Source organism: Chrysemys picta, chromosome 6 (assembly GCF_011386835.1).
Source record: "Chrysemys picta bellii isolate R12L10 chromosome 6, ASM1138683v2, whole genome shotgun sequence".
Taxonomy (NCBI): Eukaryota; Metazoa; Chordata; order Testudines; family Emydidae; genus Chrysemys; species Chrysemys picta.
In genome coordinates, this window is record NC_088796.1 from 49,770,879 (window position 1) to 49,794,870 (window position 23,992).

The following is a 23,992-nucleotide window of genomic DNA, read 5'->3' on the forward strand; positions in this document are numbered from 1 at the left end:
AGCTGCCGCAACCAATCAAGCTCCACCCCTCTACGGGGCGGGAGTGTGAAGGGGTGCGCACGCGCGCTGGCTGAGTGGTGGAGGCCACCGGCCCGTCAAACTTTTGCTATGGCAGGCCATGGCGGGGCCGAGACGGTGCTCTTTAAACGCGGCGCCGGACAGGTACTGGAGGGAGGCGAGCGGGTCTGGACCTGGGCAGGGGTCGCGGTGCTTGGGGCAGGTACTGGGCGTGTTATCCCCAAGGTGAGGCCGGGGCCGCGTGGCTGGGCCAGGCCTGGCGGCGGGGGTTGCTCCCCGTGGACCGTTAGCGGCCGTGCGGGGTGGGCGCGTTTTTACCCCGTGCCCTGTCCGCTCTCCCCGCAACCTAGACCCCGTGACCGCCGCCGCGGCCTGACCCGGCCGGGGGCGGCGGCGTGCGCGTGCTGCACGTGGTGGTAACACTTCCTGTCCCCGCTTCTCCCCCTCTCCCCCCCCCCCCCCCCCCCCCCCCCGCAGAGCGACGATTCGGACATCTGGGATGACACCGCCCTGATAAAGGCGTACGATAGAGCGGTGGCGTCATTTAAGGTAATGCGGCTCTCCCGCGCTGTGCTAGCAGCCGTTCCACCAGAACCCCCATGATGCGTTTCCCCTGCTCCAAAAACTTCTTACCTTTGCGCTGTATGGCCCAGAGCCTGCGGGGAATCTCGCGGGGGCAGCTCCCACTCCCCCCGTCTAGGGTTGGTTGCCAACTTTCTAATGGCACAAACAAAACCAAACACCTTTACCACGGCCCCCTCGCTCCATGCCCGCTCCCTCTTTTACTCGGTCTTCTCCACCCTCACTCATTCACCCGGCTGGGGGTGCGGGCTCTGCAATGGGGTTGCGGATGTGGGGTTGAGGGGGCAGGGGTTGGGGTGTGGGCTCCAGAAGGGTGTTTGGGTGTGGGAGGGGACTTGGGTGTGTGAGAGGGGTCAGGGTGCAGGGTCCTGGCGGTGCTTACTGTGGTTCCCAGGCCCTGTGGCCCCTAGGTGCATGGGCGGTTCCGTGTGCTGCCCTCGCACCCACAGGCACAGCTTCCGTTGGTTGCGGTTCCTGGCCAATGGGAGCTGCGGAGCCAGCGCTGGGGGTGGGGGCAGCATGCGGAGCCTCCCTGGTCACCCATGTGCCTAGGGGCCACAGGACCTAGTGGCCGCTTCTGGGACTGGCACGAAGCCAGAGCAGGCAGGGAGCCTACCTTAGCCCTGGCCTCTGATGCCCGAACTTTTAACAGCCCGGTTGGTGGTGCCGCCAGGGTCCCTTTTTGACTGGGCATTACACTTGAAAACCGGATGCCTGGCAACCCTATGTGTCGGGGGGGGGGGGGCCTCCATGCAGGATCGGGGCCAAAGGGTCCTCTACAGTTCCCAAAATTGTATGGAGGGCCGGTTAGGGGAGGCTGTGCCTCCCCAAACAGCCAGGCGTGGCCTGCCCCCTATCCGACCCCACCTGCTTCTTGCCCCCTGATGGCCCCCCTGGGAGTCCTGCCCCATCCAACACCCCAGATCCCTGTCCCCTGACAGCCCCTGGAACCCCCGCCCCTGACTGCCCCCCGCCACCCCATCGAACCCCTCCTCTCCTGGGGACCCCTGCCCCCATTCACCCCCCCCCATTCCCTGCCCTCTGACCACCCCAACCCCTATCCACACCCCCGACCACTGCCCTGAACTCCTGTGCCCTCTATCCAACCCAACACCACCACCACCACCCCTCACTTCCTTACTGCGCTGCCTGGAGCACTGGTGGTGCTACAGCCAGGGTGCCCGGCTGGAGCCAGCCAAGCCACAGTGCAGCACAGAGCACTAGGTCAGGCCCTGGCTCTGCAGCTGCGCTCCCCCAGGAGCTTGCAGCCCTGCCATCCAGAGCATTGCGCTGGCGGCAGGACAAGCTGAGGCTGCAGGGGAGGGGCCGGGGGCTAGCCTCCTGGGGCAGGAGCTCAGGGGCCAGGCAGGAGGGTCCCGCGGGCCGTAGTTTGCCCACCTCTGGCTTAGGTGTATGAAAAATTCACATTTCGGCACTATAGCTGCACCAGCCTAATTCCTGGCATAGACATGGCTGGGTTGCTAGAAGAATGCTTCTGTTCACGGAGTAACCACCACTTGAGGAGGTTGATTATCCACAGTGATGGAAAAACCCTTTCCCAGTTGCTGTAGGAAGCGTCTACACGACACCACTACAGCGGCACAGCTATACCGCCATAGCTGTGCTGCTGAAGCACCCATAGTGTAGAGAAGTCTATCTCGTTAAGAATATTCTTTCAAAAGTAGAATTGTAGAAAACTGCTCATAGGAGTGCAAATATCACATTGGGCTAAAATCTGTCTTATAGACACACATCTAAGTTTAGTGGACCTTTTTACAACAACATGAAATATAGACAAAATAAATACATGCACCCTTACCATTATGCCATTTATCAGAACTGGAGAAATTTGCTATCTGCATCCTCTATTTAGCTCTGGATGCTATTGTGATGGGGGATGGGAGTACACGTCATAGTTGAGATGTTGGGATATAATTCATAGAATCTTTTTTTTTCTTTTATAGAATGCTCTAAAGAATGGTGAGTGTTCAGAGCCTTCAGACAAACAAGAACAATGCTCAGGGACAAAGAGAAAAAATAATAAAAAGAACAGAAGTAGGAAGAAAAGCAACGCAGCACCATTGAAGCAGGTCATCTTAAAAACTGAATACCAAAACTAAATGTTGTTAATTTTTGTATTGCACGTATTCCTAGTCAGTTTTAAAACATAAGGTTTATTTGGTTATCAAGGCAAGATTTTAGTTATTGACCTCAATGAGATTGTAAATAAGATTTATAAATTCTTGCTCTGCTGGGGCCACTTTAGAAACAGATTAATTGGATACAAAGAATAATCTAGTGAGGAGAGGCACATCAGGCAGTATTTAGTTCAAAAGTTTGTATGCATAGTAGATGGATATGTTAACATTTAGATGTTTGAAACACTTGAGGATGAGAAAAGTTACATTTGGAGAAAACATTTTTCAAGGATCACAAATATAGCTGTTGATTTGACTTTCTTGCTTTTGTTGCAGTGGAGAGTTGGTGATGCCTGTAATGCAGTTTGGTCTGAGGATGGTAATGTGTACCTGGCAACTATTGCCTCGATCAATCAGAAGAGAGGAACCTGTGTTGCTGTTTACACTGGGTACGGAAATAGGGAAGAGCACAATCTATCTGATCTACTTCTTCCCAACACGGTTGAAAAAGAAAATGAGGAGCAGAATGCCGGGGAGGTGAGACGGCAAATATAAACAATTACTATTCTACTAAAAATAAGCAAAATCTTTTAACTTTTGTTCTATTACTGTTGCCCTTGTAGAACTGCAGGAGGAGAAGAGTATGTGAACCAAAAGTGATCCTTCGTATAAATGGTCATGAATCTATTGAAAGTAAGGGTATATGGTGCCTGTTTGGTAGTGTGGCCTCATGGACTGGGCATTGGACTGAGACTCTGGAGACCTGACTTCAATTCCCAGCTCTGCCACTCCTTTGCTGGGTGACCTTGGGCTAGTGGCTTTCTTTCCTGGACTTAATTTTTTCGTCTGTAAAATGGGGATAGTGATACTAACCTTTTTTGTAGAGTACAGTAACTCCTTGCTTAACGTAGTAGTTATGTTCCTGAAAAATGCTACTTTAAGCAAAATGATGTTAAGCGAATCCAATTTCCACATAAGAATTAATGTAAATGCGGGGGGTTAGGTTCCAGGGAAAAATTTTTTGCCAGACAAAAGACTGTGTGTGTGTACACACACATACACAGTATAAGTTTTAAACAAACAGTTGAATACTGTACATAGCAATGATCATTGCTGTGAAGCTTGGTTGAGGTGGTGAAGTCAGAGAGTCCCAGGGAATGCCTTACTGCTAAATGTTGAACTAGCACTCTGCTGAGCCCTCAAGGGTGAATACATTGCTATTGTAGCGTGTAAGGCTACATTAACAAGGCAGCACGAATGGAGGGAGGGGAGATGGCATGGCAGAGAGAGACGAAGACACACACCGTGTGTGTGTGTGTGTGTGAGAGAGAGAGACGCACATTGCCCCTTTAAGTACACTGACCCCACTCTAAGTACATTGCCTTTTTAAGTAGATCAGCAAGTTGAGACAGCAGCTGCTGCCAGCAAGCTCCCTCCATCCTGAGCCCTGTCGTGTCCCCCCATGCTCTATGGAGATGGGGGGCAGGAGCGGGAGGAAGGGAACACGCTGACATTAGCACCACTCCTCTCCGCCGCCCACCTTGCACAGGAAGCAGGAGGCTCCCGGGAGCAGCTCCAAGGCAGAGGGCAGGAGCAGCACATGGCAGTGGGGGGAGGGACAGCTGAACTGGCTGGCAATTGATAGCCTGCTGGGAGGCTGTTGCACAGGGAACTTAAGGGAGCAGGGAACTGATAGGGGGGGCTGCAGGTCCAACCTGGTTCCAAGCCCCCACCAGCTAGCTCCAATGGGCTGCTCTTTCTGCAAGGAGTGGACAAAGCAGGCAGCTGCCAAACAACGTTTTATAAGGGAGCATTGCACAACTTTAAATGAGCATGTTCTCTAATTGATCAGCAACGTAACAACGTTAACTGGGACAACTTTAAGTGAGGAGTTACTGTATTCTGAGAGCTTTGGATGAAAAGTGTTTTAGAAGTGCTGAGTAGTAGTAGCATTACTATTACCATACCATGACTGTATATGGCCCTATGATTCTTGCATAAAACTATAATTCTCACCTGCAGGATTGCTGCAAAACCCTGCTTTTCCTTAATGATTCACTTAATAATCATTTAATGAAGGGAGATGTTGTCTTTCCAGACACACATCAATATACTGTTTCAGTTACTAATCAGCAGTGTTGGACATCAAGAAGTTTTGCTAGGGGGGTACTAGACATGTCAGGACTGAAACAGTTGTCTTTTTTTCTCTGTACACTGCAGACTTTTGGCCCTTTCTACAAGAAAACATAAACAATCTACTATTTTTGCTGATGCTGGACTCAGTGTTAAATGTGGAGGATTTCATATGAGATTAGAGAGTGATCTTTTTGTGTGTGTATGTGCTAAGAAATAGCCCCGGCATTAAAATGTCTTAAAGTCACTTTCTGAATTTTAGATGACCAAAATTCATCTTCCCAAGATGTATATGAAACTAGAAAAAGGTGGTAAGAGTGGGAGAACTGGACAGTTGGGTTGTTAAGGCTGACAACTGGTGGCAGTGCTGGGGATGAGGGAGCAATGCAACAAGCAAGTAACAGGACCAGATGGTATTCACCCAAGAGTTCTGAAGGAACTCGGATGTGAAATTACAGAACTACTAACTGTAGTCTGTAACCTGTCATTTAAATCCGCTTCTGTACCAAATGACTGGAGGATAGCTAATGTAATGCCAATTTTTAAAAAGGGCTCCAGAGGTGATCCCAGCAATTACAGGCTGGTAAGCCTGACTTCAGTACCAGGCAAACTGGTTGAAATTATAGTATAAACTAAAGAATAAAATGGTCGGACATGTAGATGAGCATAATTTGTTGGGGAAAAGTCAACATGGCTTCTGTAAAGGGAAATCCTACCTCACCAACCTACTAGGATTCTTTGAGGGGGTCAACAAGCATGTGGACAAAGGGGATCCAGTGGGTATAGTGTACTTAGATTTTCAGAAAGCCTTTGACAAGGTCCCTCACCAAAGGCTCTTAAGCAAAGTAAGCAGTCATAAGATAAGAATGAAGGTCCTCTCATGGATTCGTAACTGGTTAAAAGATCAGTTTTCAGAATGGAGAGAGGTAAATAGTGCCCCCCAGGGGTCTGGACTGGGCCCAGTCCTTTTCAATATATTCATATATGATCTGGAAAAAGGGGTAAACAGTGAGGTGGCAAAATTTGCAGATGCAAAACTACTCAAGATAGTTAAGTCCCAGGCAGACTGTGAAGAGCTACAAAAGGATCTCTCAAAACTGGGTGACTGGGCAACAAAATGGCAGATGAAATTCAATGTTGATAAATGCAAAGTAATGCACATTGGAAAACATAATCTCAGCTATCCATATAAAATGATGGGGTCTAAATTAGCTGTTACCACTCAAGAAAGAGATCTTGGAGTTATTGTGAATAGTTCTGTGAAAATATCCACTCGTGCAGCGCCAATCGAAAAAGCAAACAGAATGATGGAAATCATTAAGAAAGGGATAGATAATAAGACAGAAAATATCATATTGCCGCTATATAAATCCATAGTACACCCACAGCTTGAATACTATGTGCAGATGTGATCGCCCCATCTCAAAAAAGATATATTGGAAAAGATTCAGAAAAGGCAACAAAAATTATTAGGGGTATGGAACAGCTGCCAAGGAGAGATTAATAAGACTGGGACTTTTCAGCTAGAAAAAGAGATGACTAAGGGGTGATATGATAGAGGTCTATTAAATCATGATTGGTGTGGAGAAAGTACAGAAGGGAGTGTTATTTACCCCTCCTCATAACACACGAACTAGGGGTCACAAAATGAAATTAATAGGCATCAGGTTTAAAGCAAACAAAAGGAAGTATTTTTTCACACAACGCACAGTCAACCTGTGGAACTCCTTGCCAGAGGATGTTGTGAAGGCCAGGACTAACAAAATAACTAGATAAATTCAATAACTAGATAAATTCATGGAGGATAGGTTCATCAATGGTTGTTAGCCAAGATGGATAGGGATGGTTTCCCTAGCCTCTGTTTGCCAGAAGCTAGGAATGGACGACGGGATGAATCTCTTGATGATTAGCTGTTCTGTTCATTCCCTCTGGGACACTTGGCATTGGCCACTGTTGGAAGACAGGATACAGAGTTAGATGGATCTTTGGTCTAGGGGTGACCAGATGTCCAGATTTTATAGGGACAGTCCCGATATTTGGGACTTTATCTTGTATAGGTGCCTATTTACCCCCACCCTTGTCCCGATTTTTCACACTTGCTGTCTGGTCACTCTCCTTTGGTCTGACCCAGTATGGCCGTTCTTAAGGAATGAGCAAATAATTAGGGGAGGAGCAGAACTGTAAAGGGCCTTGGATGTGAAGACAAGAAGATTGAACTTGATGTGGTAGAAAGGGAGGAGACAGTGGAGAGATTCAAAAAGAGAAGGGATTATATGGTCAAAATGAAAGAACAGGAAGATGATCTTAGCAGGTGCATTTTTGAATCAGCAGGGGCAGAGTATAGGAAGGTGCAAAAATCAAGATGGAGGATGAGGATGTGGACAAGACTTTCCTAGTGAAAAGTTTCATACTGAATTTGGTTTAACATTTGCTCTAGACACATGGGAGGTGTAACCTGGGAACATGTCTACCAGAGTTTTAATTAAAAATACAATTTTCCTTCTAGAATGAAAATGAAACTCAGTATTCAACAGATGAAAGTGAAAAGTGCTCCCAATCACCTGGAAACAAATACAACTCTACCAAATTAAAATCCTCTCACTGGAACTCCCATTTTCCACCTCCTCCACCACCAGGCCTGGAAAGGGTAAGCATAGCCCTAGCTGTGATAGTGGACTGAAGCAGAGCAGGATCTTCAGACATGATTTATTTCACAGCTTTGAGAAAATAATGTATTTACCACTCTTCTAGATGTTAAATTCCAACATTGGCATGGTGTTAAGCTCTTACAACAACTCTTGAACTTTAATGTATATCCCTGTGGTAAACCGTAGGAGTGAAATCCAGACACCCTGGTAGTCGGAGTTTTCCCATTGACTTCTTTGGGGTCAAATTGTCACCCTATGTATTTACAATCTAGAATAGATTCTATATGAAATGCAATTGAAATAAAAACAATTGGCTTTATTTTAGGAACATTGCAATATAAGTGGAAGATGACCAGAAAATTTCATATGTGAAGAACTAGCATAAATTAAGATAAGAGCCTATCATTTCATCTTTAAATACGAGCATAGACACAGTGTGATTGTAATAAAAATGTGTGGTATGGTAAATTTAGTATTCAAAAACAGAGTGAACTTAGCTTGTATCCTAGACCAGATATGATCAGTTATATCTTGGATAGAGGAATATTAGATGTAATGAACAGTTTTTTAATGTCAGCACCCAACTTCAGATTCCCTTTAAAAGGCGTTTTAAAAATTACTACTATTAAAACGTCAAGCCTGTCTTTTTGTGATATCTATAAAGAAAGTCACTGTCTCTTTTTGCTAGGCTTGCTGATGCTCACATCAGAGAATACTGGCAAGAATCATTTATAGCTGGCCCATTTTCCTATACTGTTGATTCATTAAGTCATTGGGACTTGCTACCTTTGCTTGAGCAATTTTGTGATCTGTTGCATAATAATATTTTAAGGCAGAAGGTTTCTTTCCCCTTTTTAATTCCAAATTTTGTTTCATATTCAATTATTTCACTGTAGCCTGGACCAAAATTTAGTGGACCACCACCCTTCTTATCAAGCTGCCTCCCACCATTCCCAACAGGACCACCGGTAAGTGGTATATGGAAAATAGTGATTAAAGGCAAATATTTGTGATCTCCACTTTTCTAACTGACTTTCTTGGTCACCTGTATGCACATACCCGCTTTTAAATTGAAATGAATACCTATTCAGTACTGCGTATGTGCCCAGTAGCAGTGTTCCAGTTAAGCCCATCTTAATGTTCCAATTATAAATTTCCTCCCAGCTTCTGGGGTTTGTATTCAGGATCACAGGGAGTAAATTTCTATTCTGGAGTTTACAAGGATAGAAGGATTAAGATCTGTTATAAGATCTTATACAGAATTTTTGTACTGGTGTAACTATTTCAGTTAGACGTCGACTTTTTTTACTGAAATAGTTATACTGATATTGTAGAATAAGTAACTTTAATTCTTTAATTTTATACTTATCTTAAGTTTGGTAAAGGAAATGTTTATGTTGCAAAGAAAGGCCCTGAATAGCAAGTAGAAGGAAGGCCTTGAAAATAATAAGTGGTAAGGCCAGAAGGAATAAAGTATTGAGGATGTCTGGTTCAATGAATAGCTAATAATATTAGGGAAACTTTCTAAAAAGAAGGTGTCTGACTGAGAGGGGTGACTACAGATGGTTTTAAATTAAAAAAAAAAAAAAGTGTCTTAAAATGAGCCAACATAGCCCTTCCCCAACCCACACACCAGTGTTAAAGCCCATGTGAACCCAGGTGCAATGGGAAAACTACTGGACAGCAAGGAGGAGAGGTGGAAAACTCTTGGGAAGAAAGGAGTTTGTAAATCTTACTTGATTAAGACAAAATAAGGGTGAATTGTCTCAGATTGGTCTTTAACAAACAAGTGATGTCATTGCCAATTACCAACTTCAGTTAAAGTGTATAAAAAAGTAAACTCTTAACAATGAACTCTTTAATATCTGCCTATTTTGGAGCTGACCAATATGGGTCTGAGTACCCTGGGTTTAGCCCATTTGTAAGTATCTTGCTCAAATGCTTATAATGTTTTGTTACTGTTTTGGATGTAATAAATTGCTTATTAGTTAGGCTTTTTAGGCATGTTTAGAGCAACTACATATAGTGGCATTTGGCCTGTGGATTTAATAAAGGAGTTCATGGTTAAATTGGTGTTTGTTGAATTCCCATATTAATTCAACACTTTATTAATAATTCCAACAGATACTAAGTTCCCTTATACTGACGCATCTTATTTCCCTTCCCTTATGGGAATAATGATACTAATACAACTGCATCTGCATTAGTGTATTTATAGTGTTTTAACTGTATGGGTATAGTCAAAGCTTTTGTATGTAGAAAAGCCCTGAGTGTGTTATGAATTTTGGAAAATAAGTTTTTTTTTTTTTTTTTTTTTCCCCTTTCTCTCTCAGTGGATACGCTGATCATAGGAGCTAAATACAGAGGAGTGGTACATGTGCCTTTGTAAATAAGGTGTTTAAGCAAATACAAACTATCTAATTTCGAAGCGTGTGCAAGAATGCATTTCTATTCTTTCATTTATTTGTCAATTTCAGAGTTGGTTGTTGTCATTCACTTCCCCTGCCTGTAAGATAAACACCAATTAAATAAAGCCAGTTCACAGTGTTTTGTTGCAATCTCCTAGTTGATTCCTCCTCCACCACCCATGGGTCCAGATTCTCCTGAAGATGAGGAAGCTTTGGGAAGTATGTTAATAGCCTGGTATATGAGTGGTTATCACACCGGCTACTATCTGGTAAGTGACTCCTGTTGAAATGTTGCATGTGTAGTCTAGCTTTGGGTTCTACTGTTGTTTAAGAAAAGTAGGTGTTTCTTTTTCTCTATGGAGCTTTTACTCTAATTTATGAGAACCTAGCTTGTAAGGCATTCTGTTTAAGTGTTCCCGTCTCTCTGTGAGCAAAAGCAGATCAGTCCACTTAACTAATGAGAACTTGCTATGTTTTACATTTGCACATTTAAATATATTATAATTTGAGATCAACAGTTGCAGCTTTCCAGTCCAGTGGAGTCTCCTAGCATGCACAGTTTGTCATAATGGAAGAAGAGATTGAGTGGTTGGAGTAAATCTGGACTTGTTCACTATTTAGTTCTGTGAAGACTTTTATTTTCTAACTACTACTAGATAATTTATTCTCTAACCCTCCTCTTCCCCCTCCCAATCAACATACTTCATTACTGACCTGTGGGAAGTGTGGGTTTGTGGTACATGGATAGCTCATGCTGGAACGCCACACTGATGAAAAATCCATGGTTGTGGAGGGCTGCTTTTTGCATAATTGCAAAGGAAGAAAAAAAATGTAGAAAGGATTTGACTTTTCAAGCTTTGATAATTAATTCTTGTTAATATTCAAATGTGGACTGAAGTCTAAACAAACAGAATTTGGGAATTGGCACTTTCGGTTTCCATTATTTACTTTTGGTTTAACAGCAAAAATTTCTCAAGCTGTTCGGCAGGGACACAGATCAAGACAATAGCAAATAGTTAAGTTTTAGTTCCTGATCTCAATATAATATATGTTGGTTGTTTGTCTTCAGTCTGTAATCTATAAAGAACCAAATCTGCTTTCCATAAGAGAGATTAGAAGGATTTGGCCCAAAATATTTTACCATGATGAGCAAAGCTTCATTTTTATTTTGTCTTCACATTTGAATAACAAACTCTTGCTATCCTGTGTCCCATAGGGTTTAAAACAGAGCCGAATGGAAGCTGCCTTGGAGAGATGTCCTCACCCTAAATAATTGAATATCACTTACTATCTTGAGCAATTGTAAGTATTGTATTTGTGCTTAAAGTTTAATGTTGCAATCAGTGGGAATTGCAGCTTGCATCCTAGCTGTGGAGAGTGTCCCTTTAAAGAAAAGGGCAACTTTGGGTTCCAAGACCTCTAGTCATCTTGGCCATCAGTGAAGAAAATCTCTGGCACTGTCAAAATGTAGCAAGTGACTTGCCACCAGACATAGTGGGTGAGAGCTGGAATAGGCTCTTACAGTACTTTCCAAGGTGGGATTTGTGATTGAGAAATCAATGTGGCTGCTTTTACTAAAAATTAATTTAAGTCCATGTTGTTGATGACTTCCACTATGATTTGAAGGGCTGCTAACTTAATCAGTCCTGGAAACAGAAGACCTGTTGAGTTTGTGATCAAATCTGACTTTTGTGACACTACACACATTTTTAGAAACAATTGCTTGCTTAAACATGTAGAGTAGGAGAGATTGTGCTTGAGTTTGGTTTTCAAGACAGGACTAACATCTAGCTCAGTTCGAGTTTTTCTGTCCTGTTGTGTGTGGTTTTTTATTTTATTTTATTCCCTCCCCCCTTATTGCTGAGTATCTGCACTTTGGTTTGAAATAACTTTTTGCTTAAGGGAGATCCTAAGTATTAATCACTTTATTGCCGTGCAAAACATGTACTCTGCCATCTGTTCCTTTTTACTTGTTTCTCTGACAGACTTGTCTGTAAAGGGCAAGTAGGATTTATAGTGACTTGCAGGTGATACTTGTTTAAAAAAATTAGTATGTGCATGCACCTATACAATAATAGTTGTTTCTCTTTTAAGCCAGGTACAAATATCCCTGGGAGAGATGTCACTTGTACATTGGGTGATATGAAGATCTGATTTTTTTTAAATCACGAAGACTAACTGGGCTTAACTTAACCCTTGCATTTTCATAGTGAACTGAATTAATTAGTGCAACAACAGACTTAAGAATGTATGAATGTCTATTTTGCTACTTTAAAGGCAACCAGCCTTTAAAGCATTGCAGTAATAAAATGACACCTGCCCCATTAAAAGCTAATATTATGGATTTTAAAAATACTGTACAGATCCCTTTCAAAACAAGTGGTTGTTATATACATGTTGATCTCTCTGCATTGTTGTAGCATCTTACATTTTTAAATTTGTAATTTGAATTATAATCCCAAGTAATTTTGATCAGAACTGAGAAGTACAAAATATTTAACCTAGATACAAATAGGCAGTGATGTACGTAATTGTGACTGTTGGTGGGAGTTAGTGACATAGAAAATGTTAAACGTTAAATATCCTATGAGTAGGATCAGAACCTTGAACATAAAGCAGATGAGCTGGGGAAGGCTCACTTATGAGTTGTTGTTATACTATTTTGCATGTTTGTAAATAAAACTTATTCAAACTTTGAATTTGCTTTTTTAAACTTAAACAAATTTTGCTTCTTAAATGTTTTGGGTTTTTTATGTTTTAGATGGCATATGTATAAAGGAAAGACATACCATCTAGATCAGGGGTAGGTAACCTATAGCACATGTGCCAAAGGCAGCACATGAGCTGATTTTCAGTGGCACTGGTCTGGGAGGCTTTGCATTTTAATTTTAAATGAAACTTCTTAAACATTTGAAAAATCTTATTTACTTTACATACAACAATAGTTTAGTTATATTATAGACTTATAGAAAGACCTTCTAAAAATGTTAATGTGTTACTGGCACGCAAAACCTTAAATCAGAGAATAAATGATGACTCAGCACACCACTTCTGAAAGGTTGCTGACCCCTGATCTAGATCATAACAGTCCCCTGTGCCCTGCTCTGTCTGGCCACTGCCTTCTCACCTGGCCCGACTGAGGAGTGCCCTCTCTTCTGGTGCCACAGCCACCCCTGGTGGGTGAAAGGTATAACTGCAGCAGAATCTATGTTCTGCAAAGGAAACAAAATTTTGCTGGGGGGGGAACATGTATTCTGCCTCTGCACAGGGGTGCAGAATTCTCACATGAGTAGCATGTACTCCCCTTCGTTTGCAACGTGTTAGAGGCCTAACAAAATGTAGTCATTCAGAGTAGATGGTGTAGCTACTTGTAACACACTCCTTTCTTACATGTTTGGAGTAGTGAAATGTTTAAAATGTCACTTAACTGTCAGTAACCAACTCTGCTCCCACTTCTTGGGCAAATGTATTGCCTTCCTTTGATTTGCCAAGGTTATAATTACATCATTCTGTTGCTGATATAAGAAGGAAGATAATTCAGATCCTCTTTCAAAGTATTGTAACATTGCAATGCTAAAAAATGAAAAGCACTAAAAAACAGAATTGCTAAGAGTGCTTTCTGCGTAATCATATACAGTAAGACTTACAATGAATCACAGGCTTAAAAGGTGCCTTCTCTTTTTAACCCTCATTTATTTCCTTTAGTTTAGATGTAACATCTTACACTGACAAAAAGGCTGCAGCTCACATTTCTGAGAATAAGGGAGGTCACTTAATTAAAATGTACTGCCTATTTTTTTCCACATCAGTCACTTACATTTTCCCCCCCTTCTATTAGTTTTATAAACAAGTTTTTAAATGTTAAGCAAAACTTTTACAGTCCATATTGACTAATACATCTATTGAAACATCAAAATGACTTGTCATTGGACCAATTCAAAACTACTCATTTTTCATGGTTTGATTTCAACCTGGGAGGACATGTTAAGTGAGATCCTTGAACAGTCTGGTCCATCTTACTATTTTCTAATGAATTGGTTGGAGTGGAGAGTATGCTTATAAAATTTGTGGCTGATGCTAAACTGGGAATGGTTGCAAGCACATTTAGTCTAAACTAAATAGACTTGATAACTCTTCAAATACATAAAAGGTTGTTTTGTATATAAGATCAATTATTCCCTCATATCCACCAAGGGTAGGAGAAGTAGTAATCCGCTTAGTTTGCAGCAAAGGAGATTTAGGTTGGATATTATTCTAACTATAAGAATAGTTAAGCTCTGGCACAGGTTACTTAGGAAGGTTGTGGAATACCCCTTCTTGGAGGTTTTTGAGAACAGGTTAGACAAAAGTGTCAGGTATACTTAACTCTGCCTCAAGATGAGAAGATGGACTAGATGACTATTTGATGTCCCTTCCAGCCCCACATTTTTCTGTTTGATTTAGAAAGTTTATCCTGCTGGTCTGTCACAAAGTACTTGGATAAGTTCTTCTAATAAGCATGTTTTTCTATCCTGGGGATAGATTTTTTTTCTACAGTAATTTAAAAATATTTTAAGTATAAAAATATTTAAGATGTTCGGGTTTTTTTAACAAGTTATGAAACAAACATGAATCACTGGTTTAGCATACAAATCCATTTTTATCACTTTTCCACACACAGATTTACACTTTTATTTAGAATGACTCTTGAATAAGTCAAAGATTTACAAAACAAGTGAGGAAAATACATCAGATGTAGATATTTTTATAAACATTAACCATTAGAATTTAAATATTCCAATTCTATACATTAACTAAAAGTTGTGTTTGTTCCCCTAGCAAATCTTCATTGTTACTGCATTCACCTAGGTATTTCTTCTAATTTGACTCTTTGTGCAAGAATGAAACCGGTAGGACAATCTCTATGAACACCTGGTATCATATGCATGGAGGAGCAGGATGCTTGTGAATGCAGCCAGGACAGCAGTGCAGAGAATCATGAACAAATAAGTCACATTCCACACAAAATACATTCTGGCAGACTTTACAAATGTAAACCTGAGTGAAAAGGTTAAAAAAATTAAGTTAAATTTTCAATTACAGTAATGCAATAGATTACTGTAAAACTTTATTTTGCATATTTACATCATAAGATTCCTACCAAATTAAAGTTTCCAATCTGAAAATTTTTCAGGCTAAATATAACTTTTAGATTCAATCAGAATAAACTATAAATTTTGTTTCTTATTAAACTAATTGCCCAAATTCTCATCCTTAAAAACCCCATAGTTGTAATAACTTGGGAATCCTATGGGTACTGCAGCTGATACTTTTTTAAAACATAAGTAAAGGTTACATTAAAGAGTTCTACAAATAAGCATCTTGTCTGACAAAGCTCATTTTTCTCTAATCTAACTACACGTTAGACTTCCACCATCCTTATACCCAGAGGTGGGACTCATTCTTAGCCCTGTCAACTTTTTGAGCGAGGGCAGCAGCACACCTGACAGTCTCTGGACACTCCTTACCTCAAGTGTGCTGCTTTTGCAGTCTAAAAAGAGAGAACCCAGGACTGAGAATTCAATCTAGCCAACATGATGGTCTCCATACGGGAATTTTTGTTTTGTCATCAAGATGACCTTCACAAAGATTAATTACATTAAGATGCAGTGTGCAAATTACATTACATTTTAATAACTTACATGTTGATCTTTAATCTCCCCTTGGCAGCCTTGACAATAGCTATGAAACAGAGTTCAAAATTTTTATTGAAAGCAGTAAAAAAAAATTGTTCAACATCATTTTACAGTTATTTCTTACACAATTATAATTTGATATCCATTTCTATAATTTAAATGACAAGTCACAGCCATTTAACTGAACATGCACTAGTTCAACCAGTACTAAAGAAGCCATTGCCAACTTATCTTATTTTCAAAACGAAAGATGAAATCTATAAGGGCTCAAGTCAATTCTTTATAGCAGGCATGATTTACATACCGTTCTCCTTTATATTCTTCCAGTGTAACTTCTTGAAAGGCATCCAAAGGAAACAGGTGATGGTAAGACCGAGCTAGATGGGGTGCAGAGACTAATGTAAGACCTTGAATATCAAAATAAAAAGATGGGGGGGGGGAAAATCATTTGTCAAGATAAACCAAAATTTTTGATTTCATGAATACAGGAGAAAGCAACAAAAGTAAGCATGTGTTTACGAACCTTTTGGCCCCGTGACCTTCCTATTGAACAGCAAAAGGTATTTTATGTGAGTGAATCAATTTTAATAATCTGAATTTCTGCCTTAGTCCACATAAAATTATAAAACTCTTAAGAATTGGAAGGTATGCAACTCCATTCTGTTCCATCTAGGTTAGTGATTGCAGAGGTTTTACAAAAGTATACTAATGACTTCCTTTGAGGGTTGGTGAATTATTTTAATTCTGTAATGAAAATATAACTATGTCCAAGCCCTTCAATCAAGGCAAGTTACAACTTTCCTCCAGCACAAGTGATATTTCCACTATACTATATAACTAAATTGGTTGCTAAAGGAATCCCTTTTTGGATATATATGTATTCCAATCAAGTGAATATAAAAGATACTGGAATACAAAAGAAATGGAGTCTGATCAAATTCTGATTCACCCCAAATTCCCACTGACCTCAATGAAAGTTTCAAGCAAACAAGCAATTCAGCATTCAGTCTAAGACACAACAGTCTGTGTTATGGTATTGCTTTCTACACACTGTAGCCCTCAGAGCCTCAAACCTATTTGATACCCAAGACTAGAATTAAGGACAAGTTCTGCAACAGGCATAATTGAGTCTTTCCACATCCCAATAGCTTAGGGGTTTGTTTGTTGTTGCTTACCATTATACGTAAAGAATCGTAGCAATGTAGGGCTGGAAGGACCTTGAGAGGTCATCTAGTCCAACACCCTACATTGAAGCATGACCAAATATACCTAACATTTATTTTGTCTGACCTGTTCTTAAAAACCTTCAACAGGGATTTCACAAACTTCCTTGGAAGCCTATTCCAGCACACAGAGCCCCAGAAACTAACTATAAGGATAGCTAGTTCTTCCTAATACCTAACTTAAATCTCCCTTGCTGCAGTTTAAGCCCATTACTTCTTGTCCTACTGTCAATGACATGGAGAACAATTGATCATCATCCTCTTTATAACAACCCTTAACATATCTGAAGACTATCAGGTTCCCTCCCCCCTGTCTTCTTTTCTCAGGATTAGACATGCCCAGTTTTTTTAACCTTTCCTCAGAGTTCCACATTTTGAGTTTACCAATTTTCACTGATAAGTTACCAGGTTTATTAAAGGAGTCCAGTTTTTACTGATTTACACCTCTTTATCAATCCACTCAATATTTTTTCAGGTACTGATTTTTGTTAAACACTAAAACTTTATGCAATTGTTGTGTCCTAGAGCGCTGAAACTGAAGCAGTTCCACAGTGTAAAACACAGTATACACAAGTAGAGGTTGGTGAGGGCTCTGGCTGGGGGTACGGGCTCTGAGGTGGGGCTGGGGATGAGGAGTTGGGGGTGCAGGAGGGTGCTCTGGGCTGGGACCGAGGGGTTTGGAGGGCGGGAGGGGGATCAGGGCTGGGGCAGAGGGTTGCAGTGCAGAAGGGGGTGAGGGTGCAGGCTCCGGGTAACGCTTACCTCAGGCAGCTCCCAGAAGCAGTGGCATGTCCCCCCTCCGGCTCCTACATGGGAACACGGCCAGGCAGCTCTGCACACTGCCCTGTCCGCAGGTGCCACCCCTGCAGCTCCAATTGGCTGTGGTTCCTGGCCAATGGGAGCTGTGGGGGCAGCATGTGGAGCCCCTTGGCTGCCCCTACGCGTAGGAGCCAGAGGGAGGACATGCCACTGCTTCCGGGAGCCACGTGGAGCGGGGAAAGCCCCTGCTCGAGCACCGGAGCAGGGCAAGCTCCGAACCCTGCTCTCCAGCAGGAGCTCGAGGGCCAGATTAAAATGTCTGGTGGGCTGGATGCGGCCCCCAGGCCGTAATTTGTCCACCCCTGTTCTACACAGTCTCTCCCCCTCTTGGTTACCTAGCAGACTGAGTCTGCCCTTGGCTCTCCCTTCCTAGAGGGAGAGTATGCCTCTCCCTGAACTACCAGCACACACAGCTCCAGAAACTTTGGTAAGCTCCTTGGGGTTATAGATAGATAAGGTAAACAGATAAACATGGGATGAAAACACAAATCTATGTTGAATACCAATAAGCAAATCAGTGCTTGGAAATTTTCAAGGAAAGTAAGGATGGGAGTGGGGAGGATGCATTGTGCTGCAAGTACTGCAGCATTGAGGTCATAGGCACCGACTCTGTGGGTGCTCCAGGGCTGGAGCACCCATGGGGAAAAATTAGTGGGTCCTCTGCACCCACCAGCAGCCAAACTCCCCACCCCACCACCTCCTCCACCTCCATCCCAGCGCTTGCCAATAGCAAACAGCTGTAGCAAGCTCCAGGAGGGAGGTGGGAGGAGTGTGAACATGGTACACTTGGGGAAGAGGCAGGGCAGGGATTTGGGGAAGCAGTTGAATAGGGGCAGGGAGGGGGTGGAGTTGGGGCAGGGACTTTGGGGAAGGGGTTGGGAGGGGCAGGGCAGGGGTGGAGTCAGGGCAGGGGTGGGTGCAGAGGGGGGGGTCGAGCACCCAGTGGCACCATTTGAAGTCGGCGCCTATAATTGAGGTCATGCTCCTGCTGACAGAATAAAGGGACATGTTGAAAGGAAGCGACAAAAAACAAAAGAAGAAAGTGAGCTTCGGGATAAACAGTCAATAACAGGCGCTTTTACCGGGGCTTTAATGAAAAAGAAGGCACAGCATGATTGTGTCAAAGAATTTGTGCATGCTCTTCATTTTGCCGGACAACTGCTGTTAATAGCAGAGGGGCCTATTGATGATTTTGTGCAACAATACTGTCCAGCTGCAAAACCCTTCCTAATATACACAACCTCACTCGTAAGCATCTGAAAGAAAATGACAATGCTTTAGTATCTACACTGATGGAACAGATTAATGGAAATGTGGTGCCTAGTCTGATTTGTGATGAATCTCCTGATACTTTTGACCCTCCGATTCTTGGCCTTTTGTTTTAGTTTTTTTTATTTCAAAGCAAGTAAACCCACATTGTTTTGTGCTGATGGGACATACATCCCCTCTGCTGACAGCTGTTTTGTCGACACAACAGTAACTGACATGTTTGAGATGTACCAACTAACTTGGGAAAACGTGACCGCAACTAATAGCGATTCTGCTTCCTACATGACTATGTTTGCACAGGAGATTCAACTCAATCAGAAACCAGAGCTCCTACGTATTATCTGTCCAGCTCATCTGATTAATGCCGCGCTGTCAGCAGCTACTGCTACAGAAGAAATGAAAGATGTGAAATTTTGCATCACTGGATTCGGGGCCATTTTCAAGCATGCAAACAAACTGAAGGCTTTGTTTAACACAGTGCGAGTTGAGTGCAGAGCCAATTGCCGATTAACTACCCCTGGGTTGGGCCACATTGGTGGATGAGCTTGCATTTCGCTGTTTGTTATGTAAATGACACATGGACTGGCAAATAACCAAAATAAGTGCTAGATTCTGTGCACCAAGGTAATACTCATTGTTGAAAACTTGGGAGTCACTTGTGACACAGAAAACACTCAAATTTTCTCCAACTACTGCCAACACATTTGCTAGTACAGATATCTACTGGATCCTGAGAACCAAAATCTCAGCTGAACTGAGCACAAAAGCTGCAGGAGAAACATATGGCAAGAAAACCCAGCTGTTTCTGGAAATCCCTCCCACCCTGGAACACAAGAAAATCAAACAAGCACTCAAAACCTTCAACACAACACAGCCAGAAATAGGAGACGACCGTGGCCTATAATCTGAAACCCAAAGTGTTTGGTGCCAAAGATTCTTTTTGGAATGTCATCCAGATATTGCACCCTTTCCTCAAGATGAATTTTGCAGCAGACTATGACTGTTATACCAGAGTATTTCAACCATTTGCTACTAAAGATAAAATTTCAAATCTGAAAGGGGCATTTACTAATTCCATGAACTTCCCTAACCCTGACGATACGAAACTGGATGTTCTGGCTTCTTAGAACAACATCAAGACATACTTCCCAACTTCAGCAAAGTGGCACAGCAAGCTATGAGTGTATCCCCTGAATCTATTGATGCAGAGTGCATATTTTCAAAGTTGGACTAATTCCATGACAACAAGAGGCTCAACATGAATGAGGATACTTTGAAGAAAATTATGCAAGCATACGCGAACCAGGATTTCTGGAAAAACTATAAGCTCTGAGAAACACAAAATATACCTTTGTATACAAAAAAAAGTTTCAATTATACTGTAGTAAAATATATATATTACAAACTTTTTTCCTCTCCTCCTCCTGATTTTTCGCAATTTTTTTAACCTCTTTTCATCCTGTTTTTAAGGTTTGGAAAATAAACACTGAAAAATTCCTGGACTTTTTTTTTTTTTTTAAACAAATAAAAACTGAAAATGCAGAATACTCATAGGTCAGGCTTTTTAACCATTTATCATTTTTGTTACTCTCCACCAGACCCTCTGCAATTTGTTAATATCTTTCTTAAAGTGTGGCCCTCAGAACTGGACTCCAGTTGAGGCCTCATCAGCGCCAAACAGACAGGACAATTACCTCCCATGACTTAGCTATAACACTTCTGTTCATTCACCCCAGAACTATATTAGCCTTTTTTGCAACTGCATCACATTTTTGACTCATATTCAATTTGTGAGCCACAGTAACCCCTGATCCTTTTCAGCAATATTATCGCCTAGCCAGTTATTTCCCATTTCAGTTGGGCATTTGATTTTTTTATTCCTAAGTGTAGTACTTTGCACTTGTCTTTACTGAATTTCATCATGTTGATTTCAGGCCAATTCTTTAATTTGTCAAGGTCATTTTGAATGCTAATCCTGTCTTTCAAAGTGCAAGCAACCCCTCCGTACTTGGTGTCATCCACACATTTTATAAGCATACCCTTCACTCCATTATCCAAAATACTGAACAGAACTGATCCCAGGACACAACCCTGGAGGACCCCACTAGATATGTCCTCCCAGTTTGACAGTAAACCATTGATAACTATTCTTTGAGTAAGGTCTTTCAACCAGTTATGCTTCCACTTTAGGGAAATGTGGCCTAGATGAAATTACTATAGTTTGCTTATATGAATGTCATGTGCGACTGCGAAATCAAGATGAATCACGCCTACTTCTTCACCGCCCTCCCTCTCTAATCCACTAGACCAGTACCCTTGTCAAAGAAGGAAATTACATTGGTTTGGCATGGTTTGTTCTTAGCAAATCCACGCTGGCTCTTACTGATAAATCTATTATACTCTAGGTGCTTTAAAACTAATTTTTAAAAATTTGTTCCAATATTTTTCCAGGTATCAAAGTTAGACTGTCTGGTCTCAGGGGTGAAAGTAACTTAAATCTCTTACTGTATGCAGGGCTGCCGGGCTCCTGAGCAAGCTGGGGAGCGCGGCACCGTGGCTCTGGAAGGGGCAGGGCCTTGGACAGAAGGGGCATGGCCAGTGGCACTGGAACAATTTTTAGGGTGGGGGTGCTGAGCTGCAGCCCCCGCTACCCCCACCCCGTCCACATCCCTCAACGCCCCAGGCTGGGACCACAGCTGGGGGCAGTTGAGGAGCTCCAGGCCGGGGCCAGGAGCAGAGCCCCACGGCCGGGATCCCAGGCGGCAGCAGAAGGCCTGATGGCTGGGACCTGTAGTGGAGCCCCTGGGCAGGGGGCTGGCCGTCAGGACCCTGGCACGGGGCTACTCTGGGCACAAAGCCTGGGGGAGCAGCAGCACCCCCACTTCCCACACCTATGGGCAGGACTGGGGGGCCAGCCTCCCCCAGCCAGTCCTTCAGCGCTGCCGGGCAAGCTCTGTCCGGGGCTCCAGTGGTGATTTAAAGGGCCTGGGGTTCCAGCCACTGCTGCGGTAGCCCTGGGTCCTTTTAAATAGCTGGGCCCCAGGGCAGCTGCCCCTTTTGCCCCCGTCGGCAGCCCTGCCAGTACGGTCCTTAAAGCACTGCTGCGGCAGCGCTCGAACTTCGACTGTGTACCGGCCAGTACTGGCAGCCAACTTCTTACCAGTACGCTGTACTGGCTTACTTTCACCTCTGACTGGTCTATAATTCCCTGGATCCCCTTTTTAAAAAATAGGTACTATCTTCGCCCTTCTCTAGTCCTCCCCCATACTCCATGAGTTCTCAAAGATAATTACGAGTTGTTTCAGATAATTCCTTAAGGTACCCTAGCGTGCATTTCATCAGGCAATACCAATATGAATACATTTAAATAATTCTTTAACCAGTTCTTTCCCTATTTTGGTCTGCACGCCTTCCTCCTTGTTAATATTAATTGTGTTAAGTATCTGGTCACAATTTACCTTTTCTGTGAAGACTGAAGAAATAAGCATTAAACAACTCAGCCATCTGAATGTGGTCCATTATCAGCTCTCCTTCCCTGCTAAGTACAGGATTTACACTTTTCCTTTGTCTTTCTCTTGCTCCTAATGTCTTTATAAAACCTCTTCTTGTTGACTTTTATTGTCTCTTGCTAGGTGCAACTCATTTTGTCAATAGACTTTCTGATTTTGTACATGTGCTATTCTTTTGTACTCATCCTTAGCAATTTGTCCATTTTCATTTTTTGTAGGATTCCCTTTTGATTTTCAAGTACAGCCGAAGCAGCCTTTTCGTATCCTTCCTATCTTTCCATCACATCAGGATCGTTTAATGTTATGCCTTTAATATTGTCTTGGGAGAAGCTGGTAGCTCTCCGGAACTCATTCATCCCTTAGATTTTCCTCCCAGGGGACCTTACCTTCCAGTTCTCTGAGTTTGTCTAAGTCCTTATTCTGCTGCTCTCACTCCTCCCTTTCCTTAGAATCATAAAATCTATCGTTTCATGATCACTTTCACCCACATTGCCATCAACCTTCAGATCTGCAATCAATCCCTCCCTGATAGTTAGAAGCAAGTCTAAAATGGTGTTCCCCTGGTTACTTCCACCATCTTCTTAAACAAAATGTTGTCCCCAATACAAGAACTTGTGTTTTGCCATATTGCTTTTCCTGGGTAGTTAAAGTCCCCCAGTCCTACCAAATCTGATGTTTTGGTTATTTCTATAATTTGTTCTAGAAATGCTTCATTCGCCTTCTCCTGATTTGCTGGTCTATAGTAGACCCCCTCCCATGACAGCTCTCTGTTCCCCCCCCCTTTGTCTTCACCAAGTCTATATACTTTGTGTTGTTGTTTTTTTATACTCACCACAGATTTTGCATTCCACAGGGAGTTCACAGTATTTGGCCCTACACTGGGGACAGAAATATCCACCCAACGTGAGACCTGGATCACTGTTGTTTTCCAAGTGCCTGGGGGTGGGGCAGGAAGAGAAGAAATTAATACTGTTGAAATCTCTTGGACAAATGTGAAACTGTTGGACAGAACTGGAGAACGAGCATAGAGTTTGTCACAGAGTTTGGTGTGATGCAAAGTTGCAAATCAACCAGAAAATTCACTATTAAATACACTTTTCCTTAAATGACATAGCCATTTAATGAAGTGTTACAACAAAACACCAACACTTTACCAGGGTCTTTAATTAAATCCTGGGATTAACCTTCCCATTTATTAAGTAGCAAAATATTCAGAAATTTATTAAGTGTTACCTAGTAGCTCAATTTCCACTGGTAATGGAGTTTCTAACCCTGTGTCTCAATAATACCCAAGAATAGGGAAATATCATGAGGAGTTCAATAAGCTTTTTGAAATGTGATCCAGGATCTAATGGTTTAAGGAAATCTTTTTCCAAGAGAGGAAATGTATGCTTGATTTAGCCACCTGCTTTTGACTCAGAAGCCAGTATCACGCTTTCCCTCAACAACAGAAGAAAAGATTAATTTTCCCCCCACATAACTGAAATTTCCTTTACCTCTAGAAAGTGACTTTATAAAAGGCATCCACTATATTATAGTCATAATTTTTCCTCACACAGAGAAACTCTGG

General features: G+C 42.3%; 2 protein-coding genes across 18 annotated transcripts in view; one reads left to right on the forward strand and one right to left on the reverse strand.

Moving 5' to 3' along the window:
- LOC103306052 (survival of motor neuron protein-like) lies at nucleotides 1-20,334 on the forward strand. Of its 8 annotated transcripts, none has more exons than XR_010602204.1 (9): nucleotides 1-162; nucleotides 496-567; nucleotides 2,565-2,690; nucleotides 3,075-3,275; nucleotides 7,378-7,518; nucleotides 8,416-8,487; nucleotides 9,853-10,196; nucleotides 11,144-11,229; nucleotides 19,214-20,334. XR_010602204.1 is itself a non-coding variant. In XM_008167499.4 (9 exons), the coding sequence occupies exons 1-8, from the start codon at nucleotides 109-111 to the stop codon at nucleotides 11,198-11,200; spliced, it is 834 nt and encodes a 277-aa protein (XP_008165721.1). In that variant the 5' UTR covers nucleotides 1-108; the 3' UTR covers nucleotides 11,201-11,229; nucleotides 19,214-20,334. The 8 variants fall into 8 exon arrangements, 6 of the variants coding, with proteins under 6 accessions (XP_008165721.1, XP_023960303.1, XP_008165720.1 ...); XM_008167499.4 differs by having other exon boundaries at nucleotides 10,086-10,196; XM_024104535.3 differs by lacking the exon at nucleotides 19,214-20,334 and adding an exon at nucleotides 12,022-12,626 and having other exon boundaries at nucleotides 10,086-10,196.
- The window catches only part of GTF2H2 (general transcription factor IIH subunit 2), a 25,528-nt gene continuing 16,082 nt past the window's right edge, over nucleotides 14,547-23,992 (reverse strand). For 9 of the 10 annotated variants that reach the window (XR_010602201.1, XR_010602202.1, XM_024104534.3 and 6 more), the window contains 4 exons: nucleotides 23,255-23,358; nucleotides 15,907-16,009; nucleotides 15,609-15,648; nucleotides 14,547-14,964 (listed from right to left, as the gene is read on the reverse strand). Coding sequence is in view for 8 of the 10 variants with exons in the window: in XM_024104534.3 (XP_023960302.1) it covers nucleotides 14,845-14,964; nucleotides 15,609-15,648; nucleotides 15,907-16,009; nucleotides 23,255-23,358 (367 nt within the window). In the remaining 2 variants the exon portion in view is untranslated. The remainder of the gene's footprint in view (nucleotides 14,965-15,608; nucleotides 15,649-15,906; nucleotides 16,010-23,254; nucleotides 23,359-23,992) is intronic. The other variant, XM_042855895.2, reaches the window with a different exon arrangement.